The 22,049-nt window shown below is 35.9% G+C and overlaps 1 protein-coding gene across 4 annotated transcripts; it reads left to right on the forward strand.

Moving 5' to 3' along the window:
• Positions 1-265: 265 nt before the first annotated feature.
• On the forward strand, positions 266-22,041 carry LOC104888041 (vacuolar protein sorting-associated protein 54, chloroplastic). 4 transcript variants are annotated; one of them, XM_010672862.4, is made up of 19 exons: positions 268-1,511; positions 4,665-4,727; positions 5,250-5,329; positions 5,955-6,072; positions 6,452-6,526; positions 7,470-7,626; positions 7,783-7,871; positions 8,821-9,080; positions 11,824-11,995; positions 12,097-12,180; positions 12,271-12,677; positions 15,206-15,359; positions 16,447-16,528; positions 17,174-17,253; positions 19,073-19,234; positions 19,895-19,962; positions 20,787-20,867; positions 20,946-21,198; positions 21,484-22,041. In XM_010672862.4, the coding sequence occupies exons 1-18, from the start codon at positions 669-671 to the stop codon at positions 21,082-21,084; spliced, it is 3,114 nt and encodes a 1,037-aa protein (XP_010671164.2). In that variant the 5' UTR covers positions 268-668; the 3' UTR covers positions 21,085-21,198; positions 21,484-22,041. The 4 variants fall into 4 exon arrangements, with proteins under 4 accessions (XP_048496751.1, XP_019103981.2, XP_048496752.1 ...); XM_048640794.2 differs by lacking the exons at positions 20,787-20,867; positions 20,946-21,198; positions 21,484-22,041 and adding an exon at positions 18,668-18,705 and having other exon boundaries at positions 266-1,511; XM_019248436.3 differs by lacking the exons at positions 19,895-19,962; positions 20,787-20,867; positions 20,946-21,198; positions 21,484-22,041 and having other exon boundaries at positions 266-1,511; positions 19,045-19,214.
• The last annotated feature ends 8 nt before the right edge of the window (positions 22,042-22,049 follow it).

Genomic DNA, 22,049 nt, shown 5'->3' on the forward strand with positions numbered 1-22,049 from the left:
ATTTTTGTTTTGGCAAGTTTATGCATGAAATTGGGGTTTATTAGGTAGACGGAGGGGAAATTAAGTAAATTTCAAGGGGACGCCGTTGTTCCCCTTGGCTTATGTAATAGAGACATATAAAAATTTCATAATTTATTTTTTTAGCTTTTTGTAATAAAAAGAAGGGAGAGTGTATATTTCCTTGGTTAACTTTTGACCGATTTGATCTCGAGTAGTACGTGTGTAAGTTATTTGGTGTGATTTTAGGCATGGGTTAGAAAACTAGTACCAAAAAAAACAAACATAAAAACAATTCACAGGAAGGACGAAACTCAAAAAAGCCAAATGCAGTATCTACTCATATCACCATTTTCCCCCGTTATTCAATTCCAGAGAATGAAGTGGAAATGTAGGCAGGTATAATTATTTCACTATATGCAGTAATCCTCTGTTACTTCTTCCTTCAGATCTACATCGCCATTGCAGCTCTTAACTACGACAGAGAAAACTCAATCACACACATTCAAAATCAATCAAAATCTCCAATTTCTTCCACTTCTTCGCGAAGATCGAAGATCGAAGCTCGAAGATCGCTTTTTCAATGGCGTCGAATTTCTAGGGTTTTCCGAAAACGATCGGAAAATTGTAGTAGACGACACTGAGAAGAGAGAGAAAGAGATCAATCGGTTATGGAATCTCGACCTTCCCTTTCGGGAAGGTTTAACATCGAAGCAGCAACAACGAGTACTTCAACATCATCATCTTCACCACCATCAAGAGAAAATAGTATCTCAAGAACAAGTTCAAATTCATCTCTTTCAAGTAAGTCAGTTTTTGAGCATAATCTTTCATCAATACTTAATAATCCACACTCTTCTCGATCTAGCGATGCTTCTTCATGGCTTGGATGGTGGTCTTCTTCAACCTCGGTACCTTTGCCCGAATTTTCCCCAATTAATACGTCGAAACCTGAATTAGATGCTAATAAATCTGATTTTCAACCGTATTTGTCTTCGATCTCTGAGCATTACGCTCGATTTGAGGATATTCGTAATCATAGTAGTCAGGAAAATGTTGATATTATTGAGAGTATTGGAGGACAAGGTGAAGCATTAGTTGCTTGCTTGAGAGAAGTGCCTGCATTGTATTTTAAGGAGGATTTTGAGCTTGAAGATGGGGCGACGTTTCGCGCTGCTTGCCCTTTCTCAACGATGAATGAGAATTTGGTGCTTCAAGAGAGGTTGTCACAGTATTTGGATGTGGTGGAGATGCATTTGGTGAAGGAGATCTCGTTGCGGTCGAATTCTTTCTTTGAGGCTCAGCAGCAGCTAGGGGATTTGAATGTGAAGATTGTTGAAGGGTGTAAGAGGATTAGGGAATTGAAGGAGACGATTAGGCTGTTGGATGCTGATGTTGTCGGGTCCGCGAGGCATATTCAGGAGTTTAGTTCAATGAGGAGCAACTTGTTGTCGCTTCAACAGAAACTCAGGCTTATATTATACGTTAATCAAGCTCTTGGCGCTCTCAAACTGGTAATTTCTTGTTTGATCCCTGTTGTGCATTGTTACCGTTTACCTGTAGCTGTATGTATGAGTGTACAACTTCTGGTTTTTGTTTGGTACTTATGAATTTTCATAAGGAGGCATATTTGGTTTTGCTTGATGAGCTAAATTGTGTAGGGTATATTAGGATGTTCTCGAGCTGCTGGTGAAATGAGTTCGCTGTAGAGTATTTGTGATATCCACATACCAAATTTAAAGTGGAAGTATCCAAGATTTGTAGCTTTATGAAGTAACGAGGGTTAAGTCATGTCTAAGTTTGCGTTGCTTTTTACAGTGAATTGATTTGTATTAAGTTAGAAATTATATGAATAACAGCTGATAATGTCAGGACAAATATCATCCTTTCTTTTGAATACTTTGTAGGCGGTAGATAATAGAATAGTATTTGGCAGCTAAACTTTTATTATTGCTGGCTAGAGAAGGTGAAACATTTTACTGTGGATGAGCCCTCATATACAACTTAATGTGGGTCTTTGCCATGGACAGAGGTCTCATCAATCCCCATATACATAGGAGCTAAAGCCAACATGGTTAGCCCTCAAGATATCAGTTTTTGCCTTTTAATTGTAAGTGTAAGCGAGGAACGCACTCTAGCTCATAAATTAACAACTTTCCAGTATAATGATGGAGGCATTTACAAATGTGATAAGTACAGTTTGCTGCCCTAAGTCTCAATTTTTGTAACACGAATCCAGATTTTGAAATCCTTTTCATTTGGAATTGTATTTAAAGGAACACCGTTTGCGTTAAGGATCATGCCATGAAATTGCAGGAGAGAGTAATAGAGTATTGATTGCGAAAAAATTGAAGCATTTCTGAGATTCACTTTGGGTTTATCACAGGAAGGTCTACTATAGAGCCATACATCTGGTGAAATAAATGATTTATAAATGTATTGTTCAGGGGTAAGGAAGTGAAGGATATGCATATCATAATACATTGACCTAATGAAGGCTAATGATAAGGTATTGAGAGGCTGCTTTGGTTAACAATGTCAAAAAATATATTGACTTAATAAAGGGTATGTATTATACTCTTATGACACAAAAACGAATGTAAAAATGTGTGGAGAAGTGACTGAGGATTTCGCTATTAGGGGTGTAAATGATGCGAGTTCGAGTTTAGGGTAGCGAGATTTGACTAACTAGCATTTGGAGTCGATCTTGAGTAACTCGCAAATGTCTCATCTTATTAGTAATCCTAAGGTAGACGATATGTTAGATTTGAGCAATCTGCTTTTGATGGAACTTGATAATTGGGTATTCGAGTTTCTCACGATTTCTAGAGCCGAGTTTCGAGTTGAGCAACTCGACTCCCTAGCATCTTGACTCGAGCTAAGTTCGATTTCGAGCTAAGTTCTAGTCGAGCTCACTCCTTTTAACTGGATCATCTCGAGTAACTTGCAATCTCTCTTGTCTCATTTACACATCGCTATTACGATGAGAGTACATTGGGATTTATTAAGTTCTTTTTTTTGGTCATTTGCAATAGTTTTTGATTAACGAACATGTCCTGTATGGGATGAGATGCCGTTCTGTATGTTGGATTGTTGTCTATAGATGACATAAGATAGGGTTAATGCTAAATTGGAGCTATGAAGGAAAGTTTTAGAATTTTGAGGGTTTAGCTAAAAATGAAGTACACAATGTGGAGCTTTCGTAATGATAACGAGTCAAGTGAGTATGTAAATGTTTATGGTAGGGACTTGTCACAAAAAAGTGCGTTTTTATATACCTTGGGTCGATTTTTGAGGGTAATGGATATATTGCTCAAGAGGTGACATTTAGTCATAGAATAAATTGAGGGGGGCTTTAATGTAGAGGAGCAACTTAAGGAGAAAAGTATCTGAGATGTTGTGCAGTTGTAGGGTACTTTAAGATTTAGAGGGAAATTTGTAAGATGACTATTACACCAATATTCTTGTATGGTTAGGAGTTTTTGGTTTGTTTTGAAGGCTCACATTTGATTTGAATGATGGTGTATCATAGATGCATAGGTGTAGATGGATGTGTGGGAAAACCTTATAATGTAGAATGTAGAATGAAGATATTCAATTAAGATAGGAGTTGCAGATATCAGAGTATAAGATGATGGAGAACTAGTTACATTGGTTTGGTTATGTGAGACGTTGACAGAGAAGAATGGAGGCACAAATGTATTTGGACGACCACCGAAATTATATCTTGTATTATGTAGCCGACATCATCCTACTGGCATTAAGACTTGGTCATTGTTGTTGTTGTTGTTGTTGTAGTTGTTGTATTCATTCTTATTTTTGCTTCGTTGTAGTCATTTTACGTTAGATTTGCTTCGTTGTTGGTATCAGTAAATAGGAGAACTGTAGAGTTTATCTATGGAGAATCTACACATAATGCTATAGTGATGAAATAGGTCTCGATTCATTCTAAGTTTCTCAGACTTTAGTTTCCATAAATTGAGTTGAGAGGATATTTGGGGCACCAAGAATTTCTATGTGTATTTTCCCTTCAAGAGGAATAATGAGTGGAAGTCAAGTGAACACGAATGTTGTGTTGAAGCTTAAACTGATTTAACTTTAATTTGGCTGTGAGTGTGAGTTATTCCCTGCTCGATGTAGTGGATATGATTGACTTATTTATTCCTAAAGATCAAAATGAATAAAATGCTCCATTTTACTTGATTTCTTTCCTGACACCTTGAAAAAGTGTGGCCCTGTGAGTTTCCAATTCGTGGTTTTTGGATTTTCAGAGTCATATGATAGAGGTTGTATAATGAACTTAGAATCAATTATACTTAAGTTTATTATGTTACTCCCTCCATTTCTTTTTGTTCTTCCTACTTTGACCAATTTCCTATCACAAAATGATTACAAATAGGAAGATCAAAATGGAAATGGAGGGAGTATTATTGAAGATTGACAATGAAAAAGAGGAAACTACTTATTCTGGTTTTCGTAATTTTGTTTTTGGTTTTCATAAATACTGATGAATGTGAATAAAGAATGAAAATGGACGGCTCATAGTTTATACAAAATACAGTATCTTAGTTTTTTATATTTTGTAGGCTTGTTTTTCGATGAAAAAATCTGTTAACTGTACTCTTTTGCTTTATTTATAACACGATGTTTTATATCTCTGTGCTCAGCTTGTTGCATCTGCTGATTGTGCGGGAGCATTGGATATCGCTGATGATTTGCGGCAATTACTGGTATAGGCAAATACACTGACTGTTTTGTGTCTAACTGTCTATTAAGTTGCCCATGTTTGTGTATGTCATCTAATTTTCTGTCCAGGTTTTCATTCAGGTTTGCATATCGTCCCTATTTTCACGGGGAGTATTTTTGAGTTGTATTTTTCTATTTAACTTCGATATATAATATAAATCTGTGGCACCTTGAGTGATTATGTCAGACTAGATATATGAGCCAATCTGAAATCTAAGATCTTTCATTTAAATTTTGAACCTGCTCGTAGAGCAGAGAGCGATAACTTTTATGAATAAAAAGGCGTCTGTGTGTTGGAAGCCACCCCTTTTGCCCCTTACTCTACTCTTTTCTGTGAGGGCTGGTGCTTGCAAAAGTATCTTTGCTTCTGGTTCGAATTTTGAATTACTTGATCCATTTGAAAATTTATACGGTTCAGCTTCTTAAAATAGAGGAGAAAGTGGTGCGTGAAGTTCACTTGTGTGGATTTTTAATTCCTGGTCATATCTCTTTGACTCTGTTGCTAGGATGGGGATGAGCTGACGGGTTTGCATTGTTTCCGTCATCTGCGTGACCATGTTGCAGCATCAATGGACTCCATAAACAGGTTGGTCTACTCAACATGGTACCAATATCTTTGTAAAGTTTGGTTGGTGTTATATAGGTTTTCTTTAGATTTTGAATAATACTTCCTCCGCTTCATATTAATTGATGTTTCTCTGGGGGCACGCTTGCCAACACATAACTTTGAGAATTAATATCTCTAATTCCTTATATGTAATAAATTTATAAAGTTGATTTTTTGAAAGTATATGTCGACATGAATCTAACAGGATCCCACATGACTATTTTTCCCAACATTGAATTCAAAATCAAATGAGAGTGGTTAAATAGTGTAAAAGTCAAAAACATTTCAGGTATTCTGAAACAGAGGAAGCATATTTTCCTAGAGGGGTTCAAGTTTGTGTTTGGATGGAAAGAAACATGTCTACTGTTAAGGTTTGAAGACTAAAATAGATTAGCAATTTTGCTTGGTGTTCTTTAACTATTATGGAAAATAATCCCATATGCTATTTCAAATATACTTTTCTCTGCAGCAACCTTGTTTTAAAACAGTTTAGGTCAATTCAAGTTAGTTGGAATGGTGGATTAAAGTTATCTCTTCCAACTTATGAATATGTCATGACTTGTAGCAGTGGTCTATCTATAACTCATCTAATTTATTCTTGTAGCATTCTATCAGAAGAATTTTTGCGTGCATCTTTACATGATGCTGGGAATTTGGATGTTGTCATTGTATCCAGAGCAAAAGAAAGAGCTTCTGTACCCAATAATGGAATACTTGATGATGTAAGTATGATGTTGTTCTGACATTTAAACTTTCTATTCCTCTATGGTTGTATTTTCTTTTTGGATGACTTTCTAGCCTTCATGAGTTTTGCGGAACCACCTATTTGCTGGTCTAGTCTAGACTAGGTAGGGGTAAGGTTGCATACATAAGGTTATGCTGGTGTCCTTGACCCTATTACAATGGCATTGCTGACCTTATTATCATTGTTTGGCACTTCAACCTATGTTTTCTTCCACTTCATGAGCTTTTCCTGTTGGCTTTAAAATTTAAAAGGGCTGGTGGTGTTGGGTGTGTGCCTCTCTATCACAATGCTTGTATGTTTTGTGATTGACTAACAATGTCTAAATTGTAAAACTGACGCAGTAATTCTTTCTGCAGGTTAAGTTAGATGAAGAAGAAACATCTAGTTTCCGAGATTGTGTTTTACCAATTATAATTGGATTGCTGAGAACGGTGAGATGCATTCCATCAGAATGTTTTCCTCCCCTTTGTGGATTTGCTCTATAAAGTCCGTGACTAATAACTCTTTTGGCTGGTTTTTGTAATGGTTATATACGTATATGTGTTGGTGAAAATTATTGCTACTTGCGTTATCAATAGTAGATAGAGACTCTAACTTCTAGACTCCAGTAACTAGATTTGCGTTGACGAGTCTTATATTGTCTGGTTTCTTTGTGATCTATCAATTAAGAGAGCATTTTTACTTTACACTTTTTCCTGCCGTGTACTGTTCATTCTAATGGAGTGAAAGGTTCTCTATTCTTGAACTTCTGATTATATTTGATTTAACTAATATTTGATAACTAAAATAGCTCGTGCAATTATATTCACTTCATACTATTTGAAGTAAGCAGTCATCTTGAGGGGGAAGGGTCAACTGCAGTATCTTTCTTTTGCAGAGGTAAAGCTCTGTACATCGAAAACCCCTTACCCCCACTGGCCCGGCTGGAGCATCTTTTGAGGCATTGGGTTAATGTTGATTTGATGCTGATGCTTTGGTTCCTGCTATACATTTAGATAAACACTCACACTGGTTAGAGAATTATGAATATCCTGCTCTTTTTCTTTTAAAAAAAATGTTAAGAGAGATCCCTATCGTAGTATCTTTCTCTTTCTACATAATCTATGGGCAAGGAGGCCTCCAAAGCTTGTTTGTGTTAAGTTAATGATTCTATCCTGTAAATCTGCTCATGTTTTCTAATAATTATAGACTGCTTGAACAAAAAGTAAGCATTTGAACTTTTTAGCTACATCTGCACAACTTGCTGCAGATTGCAATTGCGTAGAATATATTTTAAACTCTGGTGGCTTGGTTTTTCAATGTTATACTATTATATGCATGAGCTTTTCCACTTGTCAAATTGGACTAATATGTCTTATGGGGTTCTATTGTCAGGCAAAACTACCATCAGTCCTGAGACTGTACCGCGATACACTTACTGCTGATATGAAAACAGCTATTAAGACTGCTGTAGCAGAGTTGCTACCGGTTCTGATTATTCGACCTTTGGAGTCGGAATTTTCAACTGGAGAGAAGACAAGTGATGCAGATGGTGAGTTGACACCCATAAGCACCCCGTTTTCCTATAGTCATGCACTAATGTTCAAGAAAACAATTTTTTTTTTGTGTTCTTCCTACAAGTTTCTTACGCTGTTTGAATTGAATATAAGGGAAAAGAAGAAATTTTGACTTTTGTTGTATGATTTAGGTGGAGGTTCATCTCTTGCGAGTAGGTTAAGGAGCCTTTCATCTGAAAGCTTTGTCCAACTTCTTACAGCTGTTTTCAAACTTGTCCTGGTAATGTATGCTCAAGCAATACCCATCGAGAAATCGTGTTTAATGTTATCTTTTTCAAGCTGGCTAGAGCTTGCTTATGAACAATATCAAGATGATGTGCTTTTTGTAAATGTGGCAAAACAATTAGTTATAGGTCTCCATTGGTCATTTTTGCATTTTTGAGGTACTTTGCTTGTTGGATTTTTCCTTGAATTGCAAAGATAGCTAGTGATACCCCCCCCCCCCTCCCCCCCCTTCCTCTCTAGAAAAGGTAAATATGAAAGTGAAAGGGTTTTTGAAGGTAAATGTAGGGTGGTTGGATGTTGCTGTATCATGATCCATTGTCTTGGGTTTTATATAGGTGATTAGTCTAACTATTTTGTAATCTTCTCGAACAATATTTCTTTTTATCAGTTATAATGGCCACAATTTAACTTTCAGCTATTAAATTGAAGCTAATTTATAGTTGATCGTTTCCTCTTTTGATGTGTGAAATGACTGTGTTGGGAGCCCGCTTTATAGTGTGCATAGAACAATATGTGTTTCTTTACAAGATCCTTTCTTAAGAAATCATGATTACTTTGTGGTCCCTTGTGACAGTATAAATGGCGCTTACTCATAGGATAGTCATATTGGGATAAGAAGTTACCTTTAATATAAATGGAACATCTATTTTAAAATATTCCAAAGGGGAAAGGGAGGAACTAAATCAAAACGGAGGGACTAAGATGAATGAGCTTATTATAGAGTAGTTTACTGAGTTGCTAAGTGTGAGACCATCTTCTGTTGAATGGTTTAGCTCCTTTATTGAACAAACTTAGCAATCCTCACATGAGCTTGCTCAGGCTTTTTGACAGGCGCACTTGTTGCCATAAGCTCATATACACCTCTATGTCAATTTTTTTTAATGATCTTTTTGGTTTATTTTAATGTAAAGTATGGTGTGACTTATTACTTTCAGTAAATACAGGCACATTTAGTGCGGGCAGCTGAAGTTAAAAAGTCCATTGAGTGGATCATGTCTAATCTGGATGGTCACTATGCAGCTGAGTCCGTTGCTGCTGCTATTGCACATGGCGCTGCAGCTTCAGAGGCTGCACAAGATAGTGACAATCATCAAATAAATTCCGCAGCTGCATATTCTTCCCAAAGAAATGCTACCAAGGTTTCATCATTTCAAGGGAAGGCAAATGAACTAACAAGTACATCAAATGTATCGAAAAATTTTCGGTAAGCTACTTCATCTCTTCTTCCACGATTGCGCTGTTCCTCAACTTGATGCTTGTCATGATGGATAAAGCTCATAACTCTTGAGTGTTATTGGAGAAATTAGTCAAGTGGTTCTCTCTCGAAGACACCTGGTTTGCCAATTCATTCATGCACATTCTAGGAGTTAGTCTCTCATGTCTATGAAGAAAGTTGGTGGTATGATTATGGATTATGTTTTGCCTTGCATGCCTTGTTTATGATTTTCTATTGATACTTACTTTGTTATAGATGAATGTCAAGTGGAGTACCATTGTGTACGTTATTTATGGATACCATACTCTTGAGGAATGAATAGTGATATGAGAGAGTGCTCCAAGACAACTTAATGCTTCGAAGTTACTTAGTTTCAATTTAAGAAGGAATGACACCAAGCACATGGGATTTGGACTTGAAATTTAGGATTGGGACATATCATACCAAGAAAAGATTGTTTCAAATTTTTGGATCAATTCAAGTTAATGGAGAAGATAATATGGAAGTTTTTTGCAGAGGGTTGTGAGAGAACATCCGAGAAGAATTGTGATAGGTTGTCAGAAAATATCAATATTTGTTAGAATATTGTGGCATCATAGGCTTTGTTAGTTGACCCCAGGTAAGGGGCTTTCTTATATCCCTAGTCTAGGTGCTTTCCACTACCCATTAATCCCCTTTTCTTCGGCTTTGCTATGATCGTTTAGTATATCTGTCTATGCATATATTCAGGCTGTTAGTACTTGGTCTGTTGTGATGGTGGTGTTGGTACATCGGTAGCACCACCAAGTTCTCTTTATATTATGTTGTTATGTTGCTAGTTGGAATTGCTTTAGTATTAGAGCGACGAGAACTTTGTTTTGGAGTTTATGTTTTCTTATTAGCATTAGCATCAATACTACTATATTAAGTACAATTATGAATTTTTTTCTGCTGTAAAATTTTTTGTGGTGTGGGTCTTTTTAAAACTATCGCCAACTTCCTCACCTCGAATCTTGCTTTCAATGGCTGATGGCATACTTGTTGTTTTTTATACTTGCTTTATGGATGCCTTCACGCATAATCTTGTTGCCAATATCTCCTTTTCGGAGTTTGAGGATGGTGGTGGTAATGATTTTTTAAATTATGACAAGCACCCCTAGAATGAATTAGTTGCAAAAGATAGATCAGAAAGAGAATGAGTGAGGTTACATTTATATTAGAGAGCAATTTGTTTCTATGCTTGTTAGAGTAGCCAGTAGCCTGTTCTTTATGGTGTTTAATGGAGTATTGTTAGCGGTTTAGAAAGAAGGAATGAGTATGTTTTCGTTGACTTGGATAAGGCTTATGGCTGGATATCCGGGAAGTGCTTAGGTGGCATAGACAAGTAAGCTACTAATATAGGTTCTTGTTAAGGATCAGCTTGATCTCCTTCCTTTTAACCATAGCTATATATTATCTAAAAAGACAATCCAATGAGATATTTGGGAAGTATTATATGTGGTTATATGACGTTGGTAGACATGACAAGAGGAGTAGATGACTAGTTAGACTTTTTTGGGACGCCATAAGATGAAAGAATCTGTAGTGAGTAGAAATAAGATGGAGTACATCGAAAGTATGTTTATTTCCTAGGACCTCTATTTTAAATTTGGAGATCATACAACAGTCTTGATATATCTAATGTAACATAGAGAATATATGGGATATTGTACATTCTATCAATGTCAGGTCTCAGGCTTCTGCCTTGGGGAGTTAAGAAAATCTCTATGGACAGTTTTATTGTGGTGGTTGATACTATATGCAGTGAAGTGTTGGCTGGTTAAGCAAACCCAAATTTCTTCAACTGCTTGTGGTAGAGTTGCAGAGACGTGGATCCTATGTAGGACGGGTAACCTTACTAGAATAGATGAGGTAATTAGTTGAGGGATAAGAGATCCGGTGGTGGTGGTTTCAATGTTTCATTGATGGTAAGATGTGAGAACGAGACTAAATGGTTTAGTTATGCTAGGAGGAGTCACACTTAAGTCTTATGAGGAGATGCGAGAAGGACCCCTTTAAAGATGGTAAGAGAAGTGAAGCTATATCCAAAAAGAACTGGGATGAAGTATAGGGTATGACTTCTGATTTTCTAGGATGCTTTTGCATGTTGGTAATTGGGTAGTTGGATATAAGTTAAAGGATCATCGCCTTCTTCTAATGTGAGACAAGTAGTTGGTGTATCTTTCTGCTCTTTCCTACTTGCTTATTTACATGCTAATTCTCTGTTATATTGCTAATTTTGTCATTTTTGTTTATAGTTTATGTATAAATTGTCTTATATGTTTCAATTGTTTATTTCAACCTTCCCCTCCATTAATGTTATTGTTAATATCACTGATGTGGTTGGTAATGCTGTTATTGTTATCATAATTGTAAAGTTACTACTATTGCTTTTAATGTTGTTTTTAATTTCTAGGGATAGACATGCATGCATTTGGACTTCCCTAAACCCTATCTCTGAGTGATTCGTATTGTGTGATGGTTGTTTGCCTTGTCAATATTGATACAGAAATAAAATATAAATATAAATATAAATATAAATATAAATATAAAGAGGAATAGTACACCTTTAGAAACATGAGACATTGTTTGATTTTGACTAACATTTCTTAGTAGTAGTTGAGCATGTCTTACATGTTCTAGTGTTTGGGATTATTCTTCTAGACAGCATGACTCTGTTTCGATGTGTGGTGATTAAACTTATTTTGGACAGAGCTGACGTGTTGCGAGAAAATGCTGAAGCTGTCTTTGCAGCTTGTGATGCTGCCCATGGAAGGTGGGCAAAGCTCCTAGGTGTTCGGGCTCTTCTTCATCCGAAATTACGGTTGCCAGAATTTCTTGGTATATACAGCATCACCCAAGAGTTTATAAATTCTACAGAAAAGGTATGGTAAAGATACACATATTGTGTGTCCTCTCCTAGTCTTAAGTTACATATTCATGATCATGCTTTGGCCGTGATGCAATATGGTTGTTATGTGAACAGATTGGTGGAAGGTTGGGATATAGTATACGGGGTACGTTGCAGTCACAAGCAAAAGCCTTTATTGATTTTCAGCATGAATCTCGTGTAAGTTGTCCTTGCTGCTGTTAGTGCTTGACATTATAGAGGGAGGATAATTTATGTATCATGGGCTCACATTCTTGTTGGGCAAGGCAGGTGGCAAAAATCAAGGCAGTATTAGATCAAGAAACATGGTCTGAAGTGGATGTTCCCGATGAGTTTCAAGCCATTGTTGCTTCAATGCTTAGCTCAGATTCTCTGCTTACTGAGATCTCTGGTGATGATCAAGGTAGTGTAGTAATCTCAAACAATGGTGTGTCAACTGTAGTTGACAATATCAAAGTATCCACCGGGGAGGATCATATCGAACGGACTAATTCGAACAATGTTTCTGATGATGCTTCGACTCAAGAGAAATCTCAGCATTTAGGTGAGGCAAATGATGCAAGTAAACCTGATGCTGTCGCTTCTGCCCACAGCAAAAATAGCAATACAAAGGACCTCCGAAAGTCAACTTCTCAAACATTAATATGCAGGGGTGTTGGGTATCACATGGTTAACTGGTTAGCCAATGCTCTTTTTGCTGTCAATTAATTTATGATTTTTTGTTGGATATGTACTAATATACCGTTTCTATGCTTATTTCTAACTTTAGGACTTTAGCTGAAGTACTTTGTAAGAGTTGGGTGTGGTTTATCCCTCTGTAGCGTGGGAATGGAAACAAGTACTGGGATATGAATCAAAAGAATTGAAACAAGTAAAGACCAATCAAAAATGAGAATCTTTAATTTTGAATAAAATGTTGTATAGATAATTTCATGTTAAAAAATACTCCCTCCGTCCCATAATATAGTGCTCACTTCTCATTTTTCACAAGAATTAAGGAAAATGGAAGGAGTTTTAGGATTTCACAAAAATATATATTTAAGTAAATGTTTATTGGATATTTTTGTCTTGGAACTAGTTTTTTTCTTCTTTTTCCTTTAAAATTAAATGAAAAGAGCAATAAATATTTCTTGGAATGGTGTAAAACAATAAATAGGGGCACATATTTTAAAAGAAAGTAGGGGTATTTTGGAAAGTTTTATGTAGAAATGAAGGATAATTTAGTCCAAACAAATTGATAAAAAAGAAATAGGCACAACATTTTGGCACACCCAAAGAGGAATGCAAATATTATGGGACGGAGGGAGTATTATAGTTGCTCAAACTAAAACTGTTTGAAAAGTTTTATATTAAAATAGAAACAGAGACTAAAATCAAATCGTTGTGAATATAGAAAAGAATAAAAGAGACACTTATTGGACTTCCTTAGGTAGAGTACTGCTTGAATTAATTTTCTGTTTGAAGGATGGTAATTTGGAGGGATGGAGCTGCCATGAATTACTCTTTCTTGAAAGCTTATCCAAAAGGTAAATTGAAGCTTGAATAAGAAACAAAATGAACCAGAAAACATTAAGGATCTTAAAAGCCAATCTCATCACACACACACACACACACACACACACACACAGAGAGAGAGAGAGAGAGAGAGAGAGAGAGAGAGAGAGAGAGGGGGGGGGGGTGGATGGAGAGAGAAAGAGAGGACAGTGTTCAAATGAGTTGGATGACTCCAGCTTTCTCGTGATGCTTATGTGTTCTGACAGAGAGTGAAATAGGTGAGCTATAAGAGAGACAAAGGCAAGAGAGAGAGAGAGTGAGATTAGAAAGAGGATGTGCTAAGGGATGGTCCCAATGGTAGTCTCCTCTCCTTCATATCTGCACTTATTATTTCTCTTTCTTCCCCCTTTTTTATACGTTGCTGGGCAAGAAAATATATATGAGCAACTCACACACAATTTGAAATGATATTACTTGTTTTACATTCTAGTCTGTCTTTTTTTCCCACGTTTTGGTCATATCTCTTGGCATTTCAGAATTGGAACATGCAAAGAGGCTATGGCTATGTCCACGCCTATTAGATTCTTTTGATCCTGATGTTTTTATGCTGGAGTAATTTTTGGATCCAGCTTTTAAAGCAGGAGGTGGTTGATGCTCTTAGGGAATGGATTATATTTTGGACATATTTATAAGTTAGATTGTTGGAATTTGAGCTTATCACATACTTTCTATGTTCCAAATTGGTTGCAACATTTGGGGAGGCACAAGATTGAAGGAGTGCATGTGAAAAGGAGAGAGATTTAAAAAGAGGGACCCATATGATGAGGAGAGAGATAGAAATAACTCGTTACCTTATAAAGTAATTTTGCAACTAATATGGAAAGTTCAAAATAGGGAAGTGTTGCCACTAATTTGGAGCGAAGGAATTAAGTGAGTGTATGCTAAACTTTTTCTAGTGAAGTGATGTAAAGGAATGATTTTGATTAGGTTGAGGGGGTGGATCAGTTCAAAACTGCTTTTCCTCGTGTTCTTGGGCTAGTTAATGGTTGTGACAGATGGGAATCACAGCTCTTGCCTTGCAATAAATAGCTGCTAATTTGTAGAAGAAGCTGTCAATGATGTTGGGATCAGCTAGGGTTGATTTGTACTCTGTTTGAGCATTTGTTTCATGTGTTATGTTAGCTCACTTCTAGGTGCAAGCAGCTTACAAATTTGTGGCACTGCGTTTTTAATTTTGAAATGTGTGGCACTCTGCTTTGTTTGCTACTTTGTTGCTGATTTGGCAGGAGAGAAATACTAGTATCTCCTGGATTGGATGTGCAGTAAAACAATTTTGTGGGAGAGGGTAGTGTTATTAGCCTTCCAACAAAATGCAAACTCATGGTCATGGGGCTTTGGCGTTGCCTTAATAGACGTGACATCTTTTCGTTTTGCCCGGGTTCCATAACATTAGTTTACTTCTGGTCCTCCCTCTATCTAAACCTCTGCTGTTGTGAATATATTGCAATTCTTAGAAGCAAAAGGGAAATATTAATTTGGGCTATGTTAAAGTCTTATAGATTCATGTGCTCTGCGACTGAAAGAAAGGGGTTTTATTAGGCCCCCTTCTTTCCTTGGAAGTTGAAAGCCATTCCTTTTTTTAATTATTTTTTTGTTTTTCATCATGAAGTCTAGTGATTCACTGACTTCTTTTTTTCTATATTGTGTTCAGCGGCTTAATATTGCTGAAGATGCTGTCGGAGTATATTGATATGAATGATAGTTTACCATCACTTTCATCAGAAATAGTTCACCGTGTTGTAGAAATTTTGAAGTTCTTCAACACAAGGACTTGCCAGCTAGTTCTTGGTGCTGGCGCCATGCAGGTAATTTATATTCAATTGCTGAGCGCCAGTTGTTATTTATTAATATTTTTGTGACTTCTTTTCCGCTCATTCAGCTTCTTTGTTGGCTTACTGGGTTTATTGCATATTTGCATTACTAGTGAAATCTCCATTTCAGTATCTCTATAATCTTCTGCTTTGTGTGTCACTGTGTGCTTTGTCTAAGATCGTTGAATAGATTTTTGAGTAGTTTGATTGGTCTTGTCAGCTTTTTTTTCTTCGTTTAAAAGTGTGTGCCCTCAGGAGTTTCTTCGTATTAGGGGTAGCAGGATGGACATGTGTTTGTCTAATCATGACTTTTCGTTTGAATAATAGGAACATTAAAAGAGGGGGGTAAATTGTTTTTGACTAATGAGCTCTCTTTTTGTGAATTTATAAAAACAATGAAACAGACAAAGACAATGCAAGAGAGAAATTTACGAGGAAAACTTCCTAGCCCTATAGGAAGTGAAAATTGAAAAACCTCGATCCCACTATTTAAACTGCTTCACTATAATAGGGCAACAACTCTGTTTTAAACCTATTATCTTCTTGGCCTCACTTGAGTTCCTCTACAAACGCATGTTCCCAACAACTGTTCCCTCAACAGTTTTAACTTTTAACCCTCAAACTTCCTTCAATTTTCCTCTCTTCAATGACGCTGTACCACAAACAGGATTCCATAAGCAACAGTTCCTTGGCTTACGGAACAACTCAAGTTCCTTAACCCAAAGGAACATTACTGTTCCCTACCATACTTTGTAACCTTGCTCCTTACATGAAGCCTAGCAGTATACTTATAAAGTTAAGACTTCTTCTCATGCAACTCAGGAACTTCTTCTCTTCTTCTTGGAATTTCCACTAGGAACTTCCTTTATTATCATCCTTAGGCACCATTATTACTTAGTAAACCTTGCACAAATTAAAATCAAAACCATGTTAGTTTATTACTCTAGTTTGTCATCATCAAAACCATATTGGGTCAACACTTTAGCTTCTAATGTTTGTCTCGTTTGCTTAACTATTTGTGGCCTTCTATTTTCTAATACTTCAGTATATAAACTATTAACTAGCTTATTTGAGATTGCAGGTGTCTGGTCTGAAATCAATCACTTCCAAACATTTGGCATTGGCAAGTCAAGTCATCAGTTTTACCTATGCCATTATTCCTGGTACTTAATCTCATTATACATTTTCTGTAGATCTTGCTATCGAACTTATCTTTTAAAATATTGTTTACATATTTTAATTTTACATTAGTTTACTTAAGCAAAAAGTAAAGATAAATCATATCCTTTTGGATCTTATTTTTTACATTGTTGGATGGGAAATGGTGGTATGGATCATTTTGATTTTTGACTCAACTGTTACCAAATATGATATACTATTTCATTTCGATAATATTGATTATGCATTCTTGCTTTGGAAATGGTGATACAGAATCATTCTCATTTGAGGGTGACTCTCAACTGTTAACAGATATGATAATTGCTCCAACTACATTGCAGAGCCTTCCTCTTGCACTCTCTCAATACTGAGGTTATTGGCCATAGTTTTGCTTGTAAACATCTTGTCTAGCAGTTTAAGAGGTTGTCACTTGTTTTCAAGGTGGTTAGAAAGAGAGAGAAGCCCCAATGGTGTCTTGTTGACTGCTTTAGAATGGAGTTAGATAAATTTTGTTGGTACTCAATCTGTTGTTTGCTGAATTTAGTTATTTAATAGAACCTGAGCTTGTCAGTATTATGTAGTTTTGAAGTGATGCGATTCAAAATGTTCTCCAGAAACATTCTGATGTATGCTACCTTTTGTGTTTTTAGATGTCAAGCGGACTCTTTTTCTCAATGTACCAGAGACCAGAAAACCAATGTTACAATCAGAGATTGATCGGGTGGCACAGGTATAAATTTGATCTGCCGTCACCCCCTTGATTTTCTTTTTTCTATACACTAATGTTTATAATTAGGGGTTCGCATGGTAGTGGTACGCATTGGGGCTTCTCTCTCTCTCTTTCTGTCTCTCTTGTTTTTGGCTGAGGGAATGGGGTGGGGGCTTCAATTATCTTTGACCTGGCCTGTACGATTGTAAATGGACTGTTTCACTTGAAGGTAAAACCCTTGATTCAAAAGGCCGTTTGCTGGCTTACTACCTTTTTTTCCTGAAATTTGCGAGAGCAAATATAATGTAAAAGACAATTTAAGTAGTCCTCTTTAATCCAAAAATAAAAATATGTATATAAGAGACTCCCTCAACTCTGTTAAAATTGGCAAGTCTCTTATTCTCTAGTCTTGCTAGAAGTACATGTTCAAGAATTTAGCTAACATCAAAAGCCAATTTTGTAAAACTTTAAATCCATATAATACTGACACGCTAATTTATTCCTTAATACTTGTGAGTTTTATATTGATAATATGCGCTGTTTGCTGTCTGCTATTTGCAACGAAGCATGCCATTTCATAATTAATATTTCAATTTCAATAGTAGAGCTTTTGAGAGATAAACATACAAATATAGCTTTTAGGATAAGAGAAGAATAGGATTTAATAGATAGTTAAGTTGAGTAAATTAATGATGAAAGTTTAACATGCATTTCAAAAATATATAATATATTACCATTAGAAGTAGCTTGAAGAATACTTTGAAACAAGATTTATCTTTAATGTATGTAAAAGTTCATAAATAATTATGAACCGATTATTCATGTTCATGAATATATTAGATCTAATAAAGTCACTGTACAATATATTTTACTCAACTGTTTTAGAGAAAAGAGTTTGAGATGGCTAGTTATGTAGTTTTCTAGAATACGATTAAGATTTAGACTATTTCTATATGTAAGAACTGTTTTGAGATGATATGACAATTTATAGATAGGATATATAACCTCAAAGTATTAATTTTATTAAATATTAAATTTCAGCCTGTGCACAGGTTTGAATGCTTGATATCACATATCGGGACATCTTTATTTCGGTTAATGTTTTGTAATTGTAATTGTTTAATATATGTTTGAATCTTATCCTTGATTTTTTTTTTTTTTTTTTCGCAAAGTATAGATCAGGCCTTTAAATTCATTTTGGTGATGTCAAATTGTGCGATAAAGAACATGTCTCAGATGACAATCAAGAACATTTCAACATTCTTTCAGGTCCGGTCATTGTAGGAAAGAAAAAGGAGCAAACTAAGTTCCACTGCAATCATTAAGTAAAATAAATTAAGAATAGTTTTTATTTTACAGACTGGCTTCACCCTATTAGACATACAATTATGCTTTTCTGTAAATTAATTTTTCCCTGAGATATGAATCTTATCAGGAAACACCTCTGGAACTCAGTGCAGATATAATACCTTGGTGAGGTCTTTGTAGCCCAAGGAAATGATATGAAAGTACTTACTGAAGAAAGAGGGCAACAAGAATATTTAAGCCTAGCATCATTTGTCTTCGATTCTGAAGCTCAATGCATATCTTTGTAGGCCTTGAATTGATTTTACTAGGCATAAACCCAAATTAACACACAATTATCTGAGGCACACTCCTGTTCCTTCCAATACTTACTTGGAGTCCCAATGCCTGCATTTTGTAGATGTCTTAACTATGCATCTATTTAACCCTTTTTCTACATGACTTATTTATTTGTTGCATTTACTTTCTATGTAAGGATCTTGTTCATTGAAGTTATTAGAGTTGCAGGTAGTCTTATTTGCTTTTATCTTCTTAGGATTATAAGGTTCACCGGGATGAGATACATACAAAGTTGGTTCAGATTATGAGAGAGAGGTTGTTGGTTCATCTGCGAGGGTTGCCTCAAATTGTTGAGAGTTGGAACAAACCAGATGATATTGACACACAACCTAGTCAATTTGCAAAATCACTAACAAAGGTAATTATTATTATCACTTTTTCTTCCCTTTTTCTTTTACCTAGCATAGAATCTCCTGTTTTTGCTTTTCCCCCTTGCTTTCACAGCAATAATAGAATTCTTTTGTCCATGTAAAAGATAGGGAGTGTTTATTGTTAATGTTTAGATGCGTAACTAGGTAATACCCATGCCATGCATGCTTATGTCTCTTCTGATAGTGATGGTATAAAGGGAAAATTTGGGAATTTATCTTGGTAACCAAGGATACATTACAATCTGATCTTGTCTACCATTAGTCTTCATACAATCTGATTTATAAATGTTCAGAACAAAAGTAGGGGGAGATGGAAAGTCCATAATTAAATTCACACAAAACTACTGCATCTGTCATTCTTGGCCATGTAATCTGGGAGTTGATTGCTCTCTCTCTTCTTGAGAATAGAAATCTTTGTGTTGGAATAATAGATAATAGCAGAAGAAGAGCATAGTGAAGACAAATGAAATGATATTGTAGATGTCTTTCATGAGCTCCTTGGTCGCCTTCATAAAGGAATCTTCAAAGTCATAATGTTGTTGTAGTGTGCCATATACATAGTTTGCCTGTCATAAAAAGTGAATTGTGATATCTGTGGATATACTGTTTGCTCCATCTGATTGCTGTTTCTGATAATTTCCTTATAGGAAGTTGGCTATCTTCAACGTGTCTTATCTCGGATGCTTCATGAAGCAGATGTTCAGGCAATTTTCAGGTGAGTTTGACAGATAGGAGTCAAATTTGTTTCTAGCTACTATCATCTCACACTTTTCAATGCTTTCTTGCATTGCTCCTGTTTACCAAGATCATAACTATAGCCATAGGGTATCGCGGGCTAAGAAAAGAGCAACACATCTGGCTTTTGATTTGTTATTATAGCAGACACTTCCATAGGCATATAGATGTTAACATTGCCTCCACATGCATATGTTAGACTGCTAGGTCAAATGTCGGTTAACTGCTAAATTTAGCTTGCTATGGCTTTTATCTGAATGTCGATAAATATACTGCGTGATTTGTAGCGAACAAAACTAAGAAACTAAATTAACTAGAATTGGATGGGTAGGTTATATTCTATTATAAGGTGACTAGAGGAAGAAAAAGATATACAAATTATGATATGGGGAAATAGAAGGATGTAAGTAAAACGAGTAATGCATCGAAGACTGCATCATTTCTTTTAAATGATCATATGTCAGACAGCTTGGTCAAAAAGTCGAGTTTCTTACATTATAAAATAGATAGAGCGGCACTAATGTTAAGCTACTTCTTACTAATCTATCCATCATTTGTCATGTTTTTTTGAAAGATTCATCTATACTGGTTTGTTGTATCACCCATCTGTTAAGACTTCTCAAGCTGCTTGTGCTTAGATACAAATACACATCTTTTGCTCTTTTCCTTCAAACGAAAAAATAACCTTCAATTTTCTAACTAGTTTTCTGTGCTAATGCTATCTATCTACATTAAGATTTGAGAAGTTGTATTGTTGGAGAAGTGTAACTGACTTTTTTTTTCTTTTGGGAACTTCATCTGCAGGCAAGTGGTCATAATATTCCATTCACAAATTTCAGAAGCATTTTCACGCTTGGAGATCAGCACTCCACAAGCAAAATCCAGGTACGTTAGTTAACTGTGCTGATTTATGTCGATAGCCTAATTGTATACTTCTGTCTAAAATATGTAGCGGTATTGCAGGCTTTACCGGGACATCCAACACATTCTTGGGTGCATTCGGTCACTACCTACTGATATTGCTAGCAAGTCTGGTGTTGCCAATTGGGGGCACCTTGATGATTTTTTGGCTCAAAGATTTGATAGTGAAGGTGATCCATAGACGTGATAATGTAGTGTTTATACTCTTCTTCCGCTGAAGGCATTGTTGCAGAATGCAATAGCCAGTGGCCAGCCTATGCTATCATTTCGTGCATCTGAATCTAGCTTTAGAAAGGTTAGACACTTGATTGTTTGAGAACACACTAATTCTATATGATCACTTCATGCACCTTTTTCCTTTTCCTGTCTCTCAGCTTTTCTTCTTATCCCCCCCCCCTCTTTGGCGGGTTGAAGAGAACGGGGGACATTATGGTTGTGATTTTTCCAATTGGTTTTTCAAGTTGCACAATCGTATTTCTTCGATAGAATGAGGGATCAGACTTGTGTTCTGTATATTCTCAAATCTTACCGTAGTGGACTATACCATCTTGCTGATGTGAATCTAATTTATTATGTGCAGGTGATTGTTTGAATACAAAGTATATGAGGTACAATTTTTTAGATTCGGGATGTTCAAGGAGAATTCGCAACTACCAATTTTTTGTATACTAGATACGACAGTCAACAGACCTAAATGAATAGCATCCGTGAGGCTTTGTTCCCCAGAACTATTCCTCGCAAACTTTGAAGCAGGGAACAAAGAACACTGTAACGATTTTCTGTGTCTCCATTTACCTCATTTCTTTTTGTTTTGCTTCAGTTTTGATTGCCTTTTTGGTGATCATGTTCATATGAGGTGGTTGTACGAGTTCGGCGATATTGCATATATGTTTCATAATTCTAAATAGAAGAGAAATTTGTTTCCTATTCTTTTTCAACATGAAGTATCTAGTTTGATTTGGCTGTAGCCTGTAGTTGTTTATGCAGTAGGCCCAAATGTGGTCAATTCGGTATGTAAAACGTACAAGATATACCAACGTCAAATGTATGACGTTTCCTGTACGAATTTGCCTTATCATATTGTTAAACTTATTCTATATCTTCATTTATAATATATCTCAAAATTAGTGCTTTCAAATATTGAAT

Source organism: Beta vulgaris, chromosome 3 (genome assembly GCF_026745355.1).
Source record: "Beta vulgaris subsp. vulgaris cultivar EL10 chromosome 3, EL10.2, whole genome shotgun sequence".
NCBI lineage: Eukaryota > Viridiplantae > Streptophyta > Magnoliopsida > Caryophyllales > Amaranthaceae > Beta > Beta vulgaris.

Excerpts from the sequence above, each read along its gene's own strand:
- LOC104888041 (XM_010672862.4), top strand. The coding sequence starts at position 669 with ATGGAATCTCGACCTTCCCTTTCGGGAAGGTTTAACATCGAAGCAGCA. Across the intron at positions 4,728-5,249 it reads ATGATTTGCGGCAATTACTG|GATGGGGATGAGCTGACGGG; the intron begins GTATAGGCAAAT and ends CTCTGTTGCTAG. Across the intron at positions 5,330-5,954 it reads TCAATGGACTCCATAAACAG|CATTCTATCAGAAGAATTTT; the intron begins GTTGGTCTACTC and ends TTATTCTTGTAG.